At 47.1% G+C, this 14,919-nt stretch overlaps 1 protein-coding gene and 1 long non-coding RNA gene across 3 annotated transcripts in view; both read left to right on the top strand.

Annotated features, from left to right (window-relative positions):
• Positions 1 to 14,919, top strand: part of LOC143268912 (uncharacterized) — a 184,297-nt gene that overhangs the window by 33,748 nt on the left and 135,630 nt on the right. The window lies entirely within an intron of this gene.
• Akap12 (A-kinase anchoring protein 12) overlaps positions 12,238 to 14,919 on the top strand; it is a 96,954-nt gene continuing 94,272 nt past the window's right edge. The window contains exons 1-2 of one of the 2 annotated variants that reach the window (XM_076552816.1): positions 12,238 to 12,393; positions 13,023 to 13,356. In XM_076552816.1, coding sequence (XP_076408931.1) covers positions 13,204 to 13,356 — 153 coding nt within the window. In that variant the 5' untranslated portion in view covers positions 12,238 to 12,393; positions 13,023 to 13,203. Of the gene's footprint in view, positions 12,394 to 13,022; positions 13,357 to 14,919 lie in introns of those variants that run through there. The other variant, XM_076552817.1, reaches the window with a different exon arrangement.

Genomic DNA, 14,919 nt, shown 5'->3' on the forward strand with positions numbered 1-14,919 from the left:
ATGTCCTCCAGGAAGCAGAAGAGAGCTATACCCTGCCACGGAGAACACAAACGTGACCCTGGAAACAGCCATACTCCTGAACCACTGGCATTCAGGCATTCAGGACTTGCTGAAAATAACCAGTTCTTTTTGTTTAATTTTTTTTTTTAATTTTTAATTTTTGGTTTTTCGAGACAGAGTTTCTTTGTGTAGCCTTGGCTGTTCTGGAACTAGCTCTGGAGTCTAGGCTGGCCTTGAACTCACAGAGATCCACTTGCCTCTGCTGTTTTGTTTTGTTTTCTTTTTCTTTTTCTTTTTAAGATTCATTTATTTATTGCATGTATCCCTGCACACCAGAAGAGGGCGCCAGATCTCATTACAGATGGTTGTGAGCCACCATGTGGGTGCTTGGAATTGAACTCAGGAACTCTGGAAGAGCAGCCACTGTTCTTAACCTCTGAGCCATCGCTCCAGTCTGCTGTTTTGTTTTCTAACACAGGGTCTCATACAGCCCCGAGTGGCCTCAGCATCACTGCATAGCCAAGGCTGACCTTGAACCTCTGACTTTCTGGTCTACATCTCCCAAAGGCTAGAACGACAGGCAGGCAGTACTGTGTCTACACAGACCACTTTTTTAAGCCCCTGAAAACTAACCTTGAAGATGTTAGGTCTCAAACTTGCGACAAAAGACCAAGGCACCTATTTAACATATCAAAGTGGACCAGGCCTCCAGGTTCTCCCAACATCCCTCAGTCTCTACCTTTGACAAGGTATGGCTAGCAAACCCCAACCCCGACCCTAAACTTCTCCAGCCCAGGCGTTGTCTGCCCTTCCCCCAGCCGCTCATCCTATATAATCCAGCCATTTTGGTTACTTGGCCGGTTGGTCTATCCTTTACTCTCTTGGCCGTCTCTTAGCCCAGGCTCCCCTCTTGGGTGGTGGCTCCTCTCCCCTCTCCTTTCCCCCTCTCCTCACATGGCCCAGCTCATGGCCTAGTCTTGTTCATTCTGGTTTCTCCCAGATGTCTCCGACTCTGACTATACACGCCCTCAAATCTACACTTAAACTTTCTCCTCCACCATACCTAGGAGAAATCATGTCCTTTCCTTTTTTAATTAATTGATTGATTGATTTTCATCCCACGTTACTTGCACTGGGCACACAAACACATAGCATTCAAAGAGAGGCAATAACAAGAGAATGTGCTTCAGTTTCTGCAGCTCGGGAACCAGGAAATGGCTTCTCTGGGCTGTCCCTGCTCCGGGTCCCTGGAGGCTACCGTCAAGCTGTAAGCCAGGCTGGGGGTTTATAGAAACGCTGGAAAAGTCTCCGTGTCAGCATGCTTGTGTTAGTGGGAAGTTCTGGCAAGCCCAGGGTCGCGGAAGAAGAAATAATCCCATTTAAAGATCACTCTCGAGATAAAGCTCTTCTTCTGTGTGGTGGCTATACCTTTACTCCCGGAACTTGGGAAGCAGAGGCAGACGCATCTCTGTGTGTTCCGGGCCAATCAGTGCTACATAGTAAGGCCCTGACTCAGAAGAGGAGGAGGAAGATGGAGAGGGAGGGGGAGAGGGGGAGCTCTCAGGCCTGGGGGTGTAGTCCAGCACACACACACACTCAAGAGTAAGAAAAGAAAAGAAAACATAATCTCCTAATTTTCTAGATTTTTTTTTCCGGGTTTTTCAAGACAGGGTTTCTCTGTGTGGCTTTTCGCCTTTCCTGGATCTCACTCTGTAGCCCAGGCCGGCCTCAAACTCACAGAGATCCACCTGCCTCTGCCTTTTGAGTGCTGGGATTAAAGGCGTGCACCACCACTACCAGGCCTGATTTTCTAGATCTTAAGAATACACTAAATAACTTTGATCTCTGTTTTTTGGGGTTTTTTGTTGTTGTTTTTTCAGCAATGCTTTCTCTAGAAAATAAGGTACCCACAGGGCTTGGTGGGCAGTGTCCTTAACCTCAGCACTCCAGAGACAGAGGTAGAAGTATTGCTGTAAATTGGAGGCAAGCCTGGGCTAATTAGTTCTGGTCTAGCCTGAGCTGCAGAGTGAGACAGATGAATCTCATAAGCCGTCAAATGTCTTCCTTGAGCTCTCCCATTATTTTCAGAGGCAGGGGAGGGTCTCATACTGGGACCTGAGGCTAGGTCACAAGGCCAGGCTGGTTGACAGTCGAGTCCTAGGTCAACACGCTCACATAGCAAGCATTTTACCAACTGAGCATCTCTCTGGCCCCCTTTTGTTGTTCCAGGCAGGGCTCCTGTAACATAGGCTGGCCTTGAACTAACCGTGGGGTTGAGGATGACCTGGAATTCCTGATCTTCCTGCCTCTGCTTCCTAGCTGCTGAAATTACAGGTGTGAACCATTGGGCTACGTCATCTCTTGTCTTTGCTACCATTTTACAGGGTTTCTCTGTGTAGCCCTGACTGTCCTGGTACTCAATCTGTAGACCAGGCTGGTGTTGAACTCAGAGAGCTCCTCCTGCCTCTATGTTCCAAGTGTTAGGATTAAAGGTGTGCGCCACCACTGCTCAGCTGAAGGCATTGTTTTTAATTGCATTTTTATTTATTTATTCTAAAGGGGGCCATGAGCATGGTGTGGCATGGGGTTCTGTGGAGGTCAGAGGACAACTTACGTAAGTTAATAATCACCTTCTAACCCAGTAGTTCTCAATCCTCCTAACGCTGTGACCCTTTAACACAGTTCCTCATGTTATGGTGACCCCCAACCATAAAACTGTTTCATTGCTACTTCCTAACTTTAATTTTGCTGCTGTTATAAATTGTAATGTAGATATCTGATATACAGGATATCTGATATACTACCATGGAAGGGGTCGAGACCCACAGGTTGAGAACTTGTGAGCCTGTGGGGCCAGTGATTTAATTCAAGACCTCAGGCTTGGTGCAGAAACCTTCACTTACTGAGTCATCTGGCTGCCCCCAAGACACATATATACATATGTATGTATATTTATATCACAAATATATATGCATGTATATTACATATATGTATATATATATATATTTGAGACAGGGTCTCACTATGTAGCCCTGACCCCATAACTATTTTTTTTCTTGGCCCAATGACTAGTGAAACCACAGTGTTAAGTTTTTCTATTTCATAGCCAAAACAAAACAAAACAAACAAACAAACAAACAAACAAACAAACAAAATAAGCAAAAGAGACTTGTGTCCATCTAACATCTGACATGGTCTGGAAGTGACTCCGGTGTACCTTCCTCATGCTTTGTGAACTTAACACATACTGAGGGGCGCCCGGAAAGAGGGACCCTCATCTGAAGACTTGCCTCCATCAGACTGGCTTGTAAACATGTCGATGTCTCAATTGTTAATTGATATGGGAGGGCACAGCCCACGACAAACAGAGGCATCCCTGGTAGGTGGGTCTGGGCTGAATAAGAAGGTAGCTGAGCAAGCCTGGGTGGGCGGGGGTAGGGGGCTGTAAGCCAGGGAGCAATATTCTCCCGAGGTCTCCACTTCAGTTCCTGCCTCAGCTTCCTTCAGTGATGCACTGTGGAAGCTGTAAGCTGGATAAACCTTTCCCTCTGGAGAGTTGGATTGGGTCAGTGTTTTATCACAGCGAAGGAAAGCAAACTGGGCCAGCGGGCATAGGCTAAGGCCTGGTGTCAATCCTCAGCACCATTCCTGGGGTAGGTGGGGGTCCTGGACCCTCTCTCTGCTCAACCCACCAAGGATCCAGAGAGATCAAGAAAGGCCTGAGTTCCTGAGAAGACACTTCTTTCTCAGGTCAGTCCTCAAGGCCGACCCTGTCTTTGTTCCAGAGTTTCTCAGGCCCCAGAAGAACCCAGAGGGGGAGGAAAATCCAAGGCCAGTACAGGGCTGGGCTGGATAAAAGGCTTCAAATCGGAACATCAGTTCTCACAGTGGAATATATGAGCGAGAGAGACACAGAGAGACAGAGAGAGATGACAGAGAGACAGAGAGAGAGAGCAAACTGAAATGTTACAACTTCAGAAAGAACTGAGATTTCTCATTAGTACAATAGATGGGGCGTTAACCTTGTAGAAAGAACTGGAAGAAACTGTTCAGGGTGTGGGGTGTCAGCTGATCTCCAAGAAGCAGCCCATGACTTCTTTACTTGACTTCCAAATTTCATTATTTATTTATTGTCAAGACGGTGTCTCACAGTGTAGCCTAGGCTGGCCTGAAACTCCCTAAGTAGACCAGGCTGGCCTCAAACTTTTAGTAGTGATCCTCCTGCCTCAACCACCTCTCAGCTGGGAAACAGGTATTTACATGGACACACCTGCCTTCACTTTTGGTTTTATCTCATCCCTTTGAGGCCTTTCCGGGCAGAAGAATGTGGAAAAGATATTGGCCAGGGAGATTGCAGGTGTGTCTGCTGGTGGCCATGGGACACCAAGCCGGGGAGCAACAGACAGGATTGTACAGCCAGGCAGGAAAAACGACTGTTTCTGTGTTGGATGGAATCTGAGTTTCAGAGTTAAGAGCCTACAAACAAAACAAACACCAACCTATTAATACTCTGTTGACATCTAACTGGTCTTATTTTGATTCATGTCCCCAGTCAGGGCTAGATATGGAATTCAATACTCAGTGGGTTGTCCCTGTTGGCAATCCTGATCTACACCCCTAGTTAATGAACACACAACACACACATACACACACACACACACACACACACACACACACACACACGCACGCACGCACGCACGCACGCACATTCTCAAGTGCTCACTCGGCAATGTATATATAGATACAGTTTTCCATCTTCAGTTCACTGCAGATGGCCATGCAATTATGAGAATAACACTGAGAGGTCTAACACAACCTTTATCTAGTTTCATCAATGGCAACATTTTACAAAAACTGCAGAACATCCCAGCCAGGAGGTTTACTCTGATACAACCAAGGGACAAAACGTTCTCAACCCAAGGAGACCATCCTGCTCTTATCTTAGACCCACACCTACATCCCCCAGCCCTCTTGGCTACCACCAATCTCTTCATTTCTATAATTTTGTCAAATCTCAAGGTTGTCATAGAACATATAGTATATAGCTTTTGGGTGTTGGTGGTTTCGTTTTAGCAAATTCCCTGGTTATTGCATATAAAAACATTTATTTCCTTTTATTGTTGAATATGCCGAACAGCCTCCCACACACCTCATTTGATAGGCCGGACTGACTTAGCGTTTGTGATGTTCCTTATGTCTCTGGTTCGTAAGCTCTGGGATTATAATCCTGAGCCACACGGCTGACTGGGTAGCGGTAGGCGCTTGCTCCTCAAGTCTAATGACCCAAGCCTAATGCCCAGGACCCACATGAAGGTAGGAGGACGGAAGGGAGTTGTCCCCGGAGCTTCACACTGAACACATGGCGTGCCCACCGGAAAATGCAAACATTAAAATGAACAGAACCAAAGGGAGAGAACACATTTCGAAGTCTGTGGGTTTCCGTATCTCAGGAGTAGAGTTCTTGAGTCATATGTGTCAAGCTCTGGATTTGATCCCCACACCAAAAAAACAAAAAGAAATCCAAATTCAAATAAGTTTTTTTTCTCAACACTCAAGAGCACAGTAGCACAGAAAAGATAAATATTTTAGAGGTTGTTTTTTTTTTTTTTTTAAATGGGGGCTCGTGTTTATTTTTTTATTTTAATTTTTATTCTTTACATACATTACATCCCATTTTGGAGTTTTGTGGGGTGTTTTTGTTTTGTTTGTTTGTTTTTATGTAATTGAGCTGAGCTCCCAGGGATGTTGTGACGAAGTCAGATATTGAGAGAAAGGAGGAAAGGGAAGAATCTAGCTTATTATTGATTTACTTTGTTTATTGAGACAATTTTATTATACAGCCTTGGCTGGCTTGGAACTCACTATGTAGACCAGGCTCATCTTGAACTCATAGAGACCTGCCTGTCTCTCTCCCTGGGATTAAAGGTGTGTGCCACCACACACACAAAAAAAGATATTGTTTAAAAATTATTTTATTTATTTATTTATTTTTTAAAGACTGGGTCTCTTGTCACCCAAGCTGACCTTGAACTTAATTTGTAGCCGATGGCTTTGCAATTCTGATCATCCCATTTCTACTTCTCAGGTGCTAGGATTAGAGGTGATACCACCATACTTGTGGTTAACTCCACATTCAGGATAAAACCAAGTCTTTGAATATGCTAAACAAACAGGACTTTCCACATGCACTTATTATTATTATTATTATTATTATTATTATTATTATTATTATTATTTAGTTTAGTGTAGTTATAGTTTAAATTTTTTTTTTAAATTATGTAGGCTGAGTGTAATGGTGCCTGCCTTTAATTCCAGCACTCCATAGCAAGTGAGTCTCTGTAAGTTCAAGGCCAGCCTGGTCTAGATAGTGAGTTCTAGGCCAGCCAGAGTTACACAATGAAACCTGTCTGGAAAAAAATTAATTATATAACATGTCTGTGTGTGGGTTTGTACACTCAAGTGCAGATACCAGAGGCATTGGGTCCCCTGGAGCAGGAGTTCTGGGTGGCTGTGAGTTGGCCCAGGTGGAACTGGGAACTGAACTCAGGTCTTCCAGAAGGGCAGGAAGTGCTCTGAACCACCTAGCTGCCAAGCCATTTCTCCAGCCCCAGTTCAGTGTTTGGAGACAAATATCTTGCTTTGTGGTCTTTGCTGGCCTGGAAGCCATGATCCTCCTGCTTCATCCTCTCTAGTGCTGGGGTTTCTGGCTGTGCCACCATACCCTGACATTTTTTACTCTTGTGAGAGTGACAAGAAGTCATTAAAAAAAAAAAAAAAAAAAAAAAAAAAAAACAGAAGAAAAGCCCAGAAACAAAACTCAGCTGGTAAAAATGAGATCAGTCCCCAGGAATGCACATCTTTATCAGGACACAGATTGGGTAGGAGAGCCAACAGGGTAGGGCAAAACAGTCACGTGATCTTCTCTCCAATTGTAATAGTTCTTCAGTATCATGGCTATCAACCTGGCTTGTTTTGTTTTTAATTTTTATTATACTTTATTTTGTGTTGTATTTTTTATTTTTATTTTTTGTAGCGTATGTGTACCCACTTGTGCGCATGCCTACATGGGCATTGTAGACAGCTGAGTCACTGTTTGGGTTCAGGGAACTCAACCCAGGGTCTCTGCAAAAGCCGTAAGCACCCTTAACCCACTGAGTCGTCATCTCTCCAGTCCCTTGTTCTGTGTCTGAGACAGTCCCTCACGTTGTCACTCAGGCTAGCCTGGGACTGTAACTATGGTTAGCTTCCTGCCTTAGCATCCCCTCACTGCTGTGAGTGGAAAACACACGAGTGTGAAAAATACTTCTGTTTTCATGTGTATGGTTTTTAATATTTACATACTATTTTTTACTTATGTGTGAAACAGAATGTGATACTTTGATGTATGACTACCTGTCCAAGGAACAAACTCAGGGTAATTTGCATACCCCTCACCTTAAACTTTTACCTGAGCTGGGGAACACTCACCTACGGGGCAGGAAACCCCAGCCCTGCATAGAAGCTGGTGAGATGGTGCACACATGTAATACCAGCATTGGGGGGGGGGGGGCGGGTGTCGAAGCAGGAAGATGAGTTCAGGGCCAGCCTTAGGTTCATAGCAAGTTAGGTTTAGGTACATAGCCAGCCTAGGCTACATGAGGCCTCCTCTCTCTCTCTCTCTCTCTCTCTCTCTCTCTCTCTCTCTCTCTCTCTCTCTCTCTCTCAGAGGGCAGTTCTGGGGAATTGAACTCAGGGTCTCATGCATACAAGGCCAGAGCTGTTCTCCTGAGCTGCAGTCCCAGTCCTGAGACTATGTCTAAAAATTAAAATACAATAACTCCTATCATTTCTTCATGGCGAGTGCATTCAAATTCTCTTCTAACTATTTTGAGCTGTATAATGTATTCTCGTTCACTATATTCAGCCTGTGTCCTGTTGAATAATGCCATGGTACTTGAGTTGATCAAGCTGTTTCTGTCCGTAATTCCTTTAAAACAGTGAGGGTGCACACAAGATGTTCAAGCAGCATTCTGAATTTTCTTTTAAATCTCACGTGACCAGCTTTTCTAGAGAAGCGAGCGAACTTCAGAAGTACAAGCTCAGCCTGCCCTACAGGCAATGCGTATTTGTTTTTGAGAAATCTCAAACTGTTTTTGATGAGAGAATTAACCCTCTCGGGGAAACATCTCAGTCACTGGCTGTCCCATGGGAGAATGTGGGAGAGGACACCTGCGCCCTGTGGTGTCTCAGAAGGGGGGGGGGGGCTGCTAGACAGAATCTGTGTAACCGACGCCTCCAGGGGAGGGTGGACAGCAGGGCCAGCTGCCTTCAGCTTCACAGAGGCCAGGCGAGCAGTCCTTCAGACGTCACCAAAAGCCAACACAAGAAAACCTTGGAGACTTTGCCTCTGAGCATTGGGTGGAAAGGACGCCAGGAACTCTGTGTTTGGTACAGGACAGGTGCTTGATAAACGGATGTGTGTTGAAGGATTGAGGACATCGCTCAGTTATTAAAGTGCCTGCCTAGCATGCATGAAGCCGTAAGATGCCAGAGTATTCTATTTGCTAGGCAGTGGTGGCTCACACCTTTAATGCCAGCACTGTGGAGGCAGAGGCAGGCAGATCTCTGTTAGTTCAAGGCCAGCCTGGTCTACAGAGTGAGTTCCAGGACAGCCAGGGCTACACAAAGAACCCTGTTTCAAAAAAACAAAACAAAACAAAAACAACAAAGAATGTTCTACTAGCACTGAATAAGACTGAGTATAGTGATCTGTACCTGTAATGCAGGTAATTCCATCCCTATAATCCCAGTACTAAACAGACAAGAGGACCAGAAATTCAAGGTCATCCTCCATAAGGAGTCCCAGGCAAGCCTGGGTGAACTATAGAGATTCCGGCTCAAACAAGAGAATTAAGAGGGGAAAAAAACAACTAAAAAAAACCCTATAGTAGCACTCGGGAGGCAGAGCCAGGCGGATCTCTGTGAGTTCGAGGCCAGCCTGGGCTACCAAGTGAGTTCCAGGAAAAGGCGCAAAGCTACACAGAGAAACCCTGTCTCGAAAAACCAAAAAAAAAAAAAAAAAAAAAAAAAACCCTATAGTAAAGACAAACCCTCTAACTGGGTCCTGGTGGTACACACCTTTAATCTCAGCACTCAGGCAGAGGCAGGTGGATCTTGAGTTCCAGGCCAGCCTGGTCTACACCAGAACAGCCAGGGCTACATGGAGAAGCCCTAGTTTGAAAAAACAAACAAAAAGACTAACTCTAAGGTTTTGTTATGTAGCCCAAGCTAGCTTCAAACTTATATGTGGCCTAGGCTGACCTCAGATTCATGGGAAATCTGTATCAACCTACCCAGTGCTAAGATTGTAGGTTTGTGCCCCAGGCCTGGCTGAGACTTATAACTACTATACCAGTATCCTGGACATATTTTATGCAGAATAGAGAATATTATGCATATATTTCTTAACTTTTTTTTTTCATATTGAGGATTAAACTCAAGACTTCACACAATAATAGAGCTAAGAAAGTGTGCTCTACCATTGACCATTTTATCTCTAGGCCCTTAAATACAATTTTACTTTTTATGTTTTATTTTCTGTGTGTGTGTGTGTGTGTGTGTGTGTGCGTGTGTGTTTAAGACAGGGACTTACTATGTGGTTATACTGGCCTCAAACTCACAATCTTCCTGTCTCAACCTCACAGGTCTTTGGATTACAGGGGTGTACCACTTCACCTAGCTGTTTGTGTTTGGCTTATTTTAATGAGTGTGTGTGTGTGTGTGTGTGTGTGTGTGTGTGTGTGTGTGTGTGTGTTCCAGGGTGTGTATGCACATGCATTTGGGGCCTTGTGGGGCAGATGTCTATGCAGGTGTCTTCCTCAGTTGCTCTCCAGGTGTTTGGTTGGTTTTGTTTTTGAGACAAGATCTCACTGTGTGACCCTGACCAGCCTGGAACTCTGCCTGCCTCTGCCTCCCAGGGACTGGGATTCAAGATATGCACCACAAAAAACTCAGGGTTTGGGGGTTGTCTTTTTATAACGGGGGTCTCTCACAGACTTGTCTAGGCTGGCCAAGGCTCTCTGGGGATCCTCCTGTTGACACTTGCCCCTGGCCTGGACGGCAGTCACCAGCCCACCTCACCAGACTTTATGTGCTGATGCTGGGGTTCCCAACTCAGGTCCCGCTCATGTTTGTACCATCTGACTGAGCCATCTCCCCATCCCCTCAGCTTGACTTTTCAAAAATATCCAGTTTTATAGCCTGGATAATAAGCATAAAGCCAGCCTTGTGCTATAAGCAGGCACAGACAACGTATTCCTCAGCCCTGGGCTACATACCCCTGGCTGGAAATCTTGGGCCTTGCAATCTTTTCTGAACACTTCAAGGCTAGTGGATGTGAAACGCTTTGTCGAGAATTTCCCAAGAACTTGAATAATGTAATCTCACAGAATGGGGGGGACGTTGATACTATTCGTATCAAAGCAGGCAGTACAAATAGTACCTGCCTCCTGCTTCATTTTCAAATGTGCTGACTTTATTGTTCTCAAAATGGGCCCCTCCCCCACTTTGGGGCTGGGATAGAACCCAAGGCACATGACCCAGGGCTCAGCCCTGGAGCCACACCCAGGTCCTCAAACTGCTTCAGCAGCTTTTTCCAGTTCCCACCATCGGCGACCAAAATGTTTCTTTTCGCTAACGTCCTTAAGAGAAAGGGGTTGATAACAGAAGCTTCTTGCAGAAGGACAGAGGATAGTGCAGCGCTTGAGCGTGGGCTTTGAAGTCACATGCCCATCAGATGCCTTACTCCCCCCCACCACCACCAACTGTGAGACCTTGGGTCCACAACATTTGACTTCTTTGGTTAACCCCCTCCCCTTTGTCTATTGGTAAAATGAGGACAAAGGGATGTGTGCCATCGGGTTGTTATAAGGATCGTATGTGATGATACATGCAGTGTTTTATTGAACAGTACCTGAAACAAAGTGAGGATGGTCGTGTTTGGGCCAGAGATACATACAGCTCAGGTGCTGCCTACTTGTCTCACGTGCCCAAGGCCTCTGATTCCACTCCCTAGCACCAGCCTAGGGGCGGGGGAGGGGAAATGCTAATGCTCTCCAAACAGTCAAAATTTAAGTTGAGGCAGGGTGTGGTCACTGAAGTGTGTACAGTAGCTTTCTCTCCAGAGACTGGGGCTAGAGAGTTCTGTCTCAACAAACCAAACACCACAACATAAAACAAATTGAGATAGGCGATACGCTTCCAAATAACTAAAAACAAAAAGCTTGAAAATCTGTTTCTAAGTGAATAAACTCCAGAGAAACTGGCCTTTGTGTATACCCACAAAAATAAAATAATTGAGAAAACAGTTTTTTTTAATGATTTACCTGTTTTTGTTTCATGTGCATTGGTGTTTGCCTGCATGTATGTCTGTGTGAGGATGTTGGCTCCCTTGGAATTGGAGTTACAGACAGTTGTGAGCTGCTATGTGGGTGCTGGGAATTGAACCTGGATCCTTTGGAAGAGCAGCCCGTGCTCTTGGCCATTGAACTATCTCTCGTGTCCCAAGAAAACAAATTTTATTCCAAAAAACTAAACTAATGAGTGGTTCCGAGTATGTTCTTGTTTTAGTTTTTGGAGACAGGGTTTCTCTGTAGCTTTGGAACCTGTCCTGGAACTCACTCTGTAGACCAGGCTGGCCTTGAACTCACAGAAATCCACCTGCCTCTGCCTCCCGAGTACTGGGATCAAAGGCTGTGCCACCACTGCCTGGCTTTTTTTTCCCCAGTATGTTCTCACATGACAATGGATACGGCCCAGATGCCATATAAGTAAGTTAATGTTTCCATTGACACTCAACTAGGCCTGTATTAAACCTGGGGATGAGATAGATATTTATCCGGCATCTAGGCTCAATGCTCTTAGTGTTTTTTTAAGTCCTTAGTTCCTTATTTCATTCATCGACAGTCTCTCTCTCTGGCTCAGGCTGGACTGGAACAAACTATCCTTCCCAGGCTGGCTTCAGGCTCAAGCTGACCCTCTTGCCTCCGCTTCTCAGGTATCAGGATTACTAGCAAGAACACAGCTCCTGCTCACCTGAGATTATTTTATATTTTCCTCCCTAGCCCTTTCATGCTTACTGCGGAGTAATCCAACAAAATTTTAATTCAAACGAAAGACTTATTGGCTCCGATGTTAATAGAATGATTATCTAATCAAGTGGAGGGAGAAAACAGACAAGCCCCTTCTTTGCTAGGATACTGATGGCGACTGAAGAGACCTAAGCCAACGTGGTGTTTCAGCGGCAGCAGAGACGAGTGGCCTGGATGTGTAACCTTCAGCATCAGACGCTCAAAGGACAGGCACATTTCCAGTAACAGCTTCATTTCCCCGCGCGTTCCCTGAGGAAAGCGGCCGGTGAGTTCTGGTGATGGCATCAGCTGACATCACTGGCTGGGATCATGGGGACGCTGGGGCCCACCTCAGCGGTGGCCTGACTGCATCAACCTCTGGGTTTCCCAGCTCCTGCCACGTGAGCCGTCCTAATATGGCCAGGCTCAGGAGCAGCCCAGGAGCAGCCCAGGAGTGCTTCCTTTCTCCTGCTAAAGGAGAGAGGGCTGGAACAAATGCTTAAAGTCAAACACAATCCCAAGAAAAGCAAATGGGGGATTTGGGTTCGCGCCTGGCCAGATGCAAATCCCAGGGCTGCAGAAGCTCCAACCTTGGGGTATCAATCATTGAATTAAAAAACAAAGCCTTTGCTTCCCCCCACCCGCCCCACCCCTCTTCTTTCTTGCTATCTCTGAACCTTCTGCAGCCCTGGGACAGACCCCAAAGCTCTGGTCCCCTTTAACGACCTGAGGAGCCCTGGGGGTGGGGTGGGCTGCTGGGGACCTGGTGGCGGAGCCTCCGGTCCTAGCAGCCTAGGGGGAGATGCTGCAAGGCGTGTCTGGGCTGTGCTCATGTGATGAAGGGAGGGAAAAACAAGGAGGGGGGAGGAGGCTACGAGGTGGCTTTTTTTTTTTTTTTTTTTTTTTTCTTTTAAGGAGTTTGCCACGAGCGCGTCCCCTTCATTCTCAGTCCGGGCGCGTTCTCAGCAGGATCGCAGAGAGCCGGCGCTCCTCGTCCCTCATCCTCGTGGTCTTGGGAGCACGTCCCCTAGCCCCTCGGCGTCCCCGCGGTCCCAGGAAGGCGGCTAGCCGGCGGGAGTAGGACAACCACTGAGCCATGGGCGCAGGCAGTTCCACCGAGCAGCGGAGCCCCGAGCAGCAGCCGGCGGGGAGCGACACGCCGAGCGAGCCGGAGCTCAGTGGCCACGGGCCCGCGGCGGAAGCGCCGGGAGCGGCTGGGGAACCTGCCGACGCGGACCCCGCCACCAAGGTATGCTGCGGCCACCTGCCCGGGTGGGGCGGGATGGAGAGATGGGGCGTCCTGGCGGGTTCCGCCTGCCACAACTTCCCGCCGGTGCAGCCGGTCTGCAAACTCGAGCGCAGCCCTTTGCAGGCTCTCGGGGTCTTTCGCACCGGGGCGGGGCTGGCATCTTTGTCGTGGGTCCCTAAGGGCGGCGACCTAGCCCTTCCGCAGCCATCAAATCTGGCCCTGCGCGCCGCTCTCCAGCCTTTCCTCCTCTCTTCCGGTGGGCTGGCAGCCTAGGGGATGGCCGGTGGTGGGGCATCCATAAGAACTGACCCCCGCCAGGTATTTGATGCCGCCTCACACACACCCCCAGATCCCAGGTCCCAGAGAGAGAGAGAAAATCGGAACGTGCTTTGGCATAGGGCAAACCTGGTTCCTAGTTCCCCACCCAGTATTGGCCTTGACACCGGCTTCCACCCGGGCCACCCGGTTTGGTACCCAGAGTCCTGCAGCAGCGCCTGGGACACCGCCTAGCTGGTGCAGAGAGCCTGGCGTGCAGCTAGCTCTCTTCCAGAGAGAAACCCGAGCAGAAGCACCAGTGGAGAGGGATAGGCAAAACTCCTGGCCTCCTGTCTCCCTTTCTCACAGTTTGCTGCCCGTGGACTCAGTTGGATAAACAAACATTGGAGTTAGAAGTTCTCCACCGATGTAGGCAAAGGCTTAAGCGAGCGTTCCTTGCACTCTTGTCTGTCAAGTCTACTGAAAGGCTCTAGAAATACTGCATCTTACAGGCTCGCTTGGTCAAGGCCGGAATATTTCATCCGGTACACCACAGCCGCTACCTTTGTGTCCTGTTCTCATTATTGTATTTGATTCGGTTCTTTCTCTTTTGTTGTTGTTCGCGGCCCTTCATTAATTTGCTTATTTGTTTTGAGACAGGGTCTCACTCCTATGCTGGCTTGGGACTCACACCCTAGCCCAACTACTAGTGGCAATCCTCCTGCCTCAGCCTCTCAAATGACTTCGCAGCCACGCCCGGCCGACGACATTGCATTTTAGCTGTTTTCCAGCATGTGTTTTTGAGCAAGGCTTCACTCAGGTGGATTTATGATCTCCTTACAGAAACGCGTGACCAGCCAAACAAACTTAAAGAAAAATCAACCAATTGCTGAATTTGGGGATAGAGTAGTGAGGATCTTTCGGAAGGTCCCAGGAAGTGTAAACACATCCTTCTGTGTAGAACAAAACATTGAGATCCAGGTAAATCTTATACAAGTCAGACCTGGTCGCCTTGACCTCTTTAGTTGTCCTAGTATAGTATAGGGTGAATGGCCGCTCTACCTCCAGTTCTAACTCCTCACTACTTGTGAAATCCTCGCTACCTCCGATGCATAGGTTTTCTAAGTAGTACCTCACCTTCTGCCATAGTCTCCATCCTTTGGATGCCTCAGCTACATTTTAATGCTTGTGTTAACGATCTTTTTAAAGGAAGAATGACTTAGCAGAGAAAAAATGCACGTGTGTGTGATCTGTGTGTGTGTAGCGGAGGGGTAAACGCGCCATGGTGTGCCTGAGTGAAGGTCAGAT

The sequence above is a fragment of the Peromyscus maniculatus genome, chromosome 16 (assembly GCF_049852395.1).
Source record: "Peromyscus maniculatus bairdii isolate BWxNUB_F1_BW_parent chromosome 16, HU_Pman_BW_mat_3.1, whole genome shotgun sequence".
Lineage (NCBI taxonomy): Eukaryota > Metazoa > Chordata > Mammalia > Rodentia > Cricetidae > Peromyscus > Peromyscus maniculatus.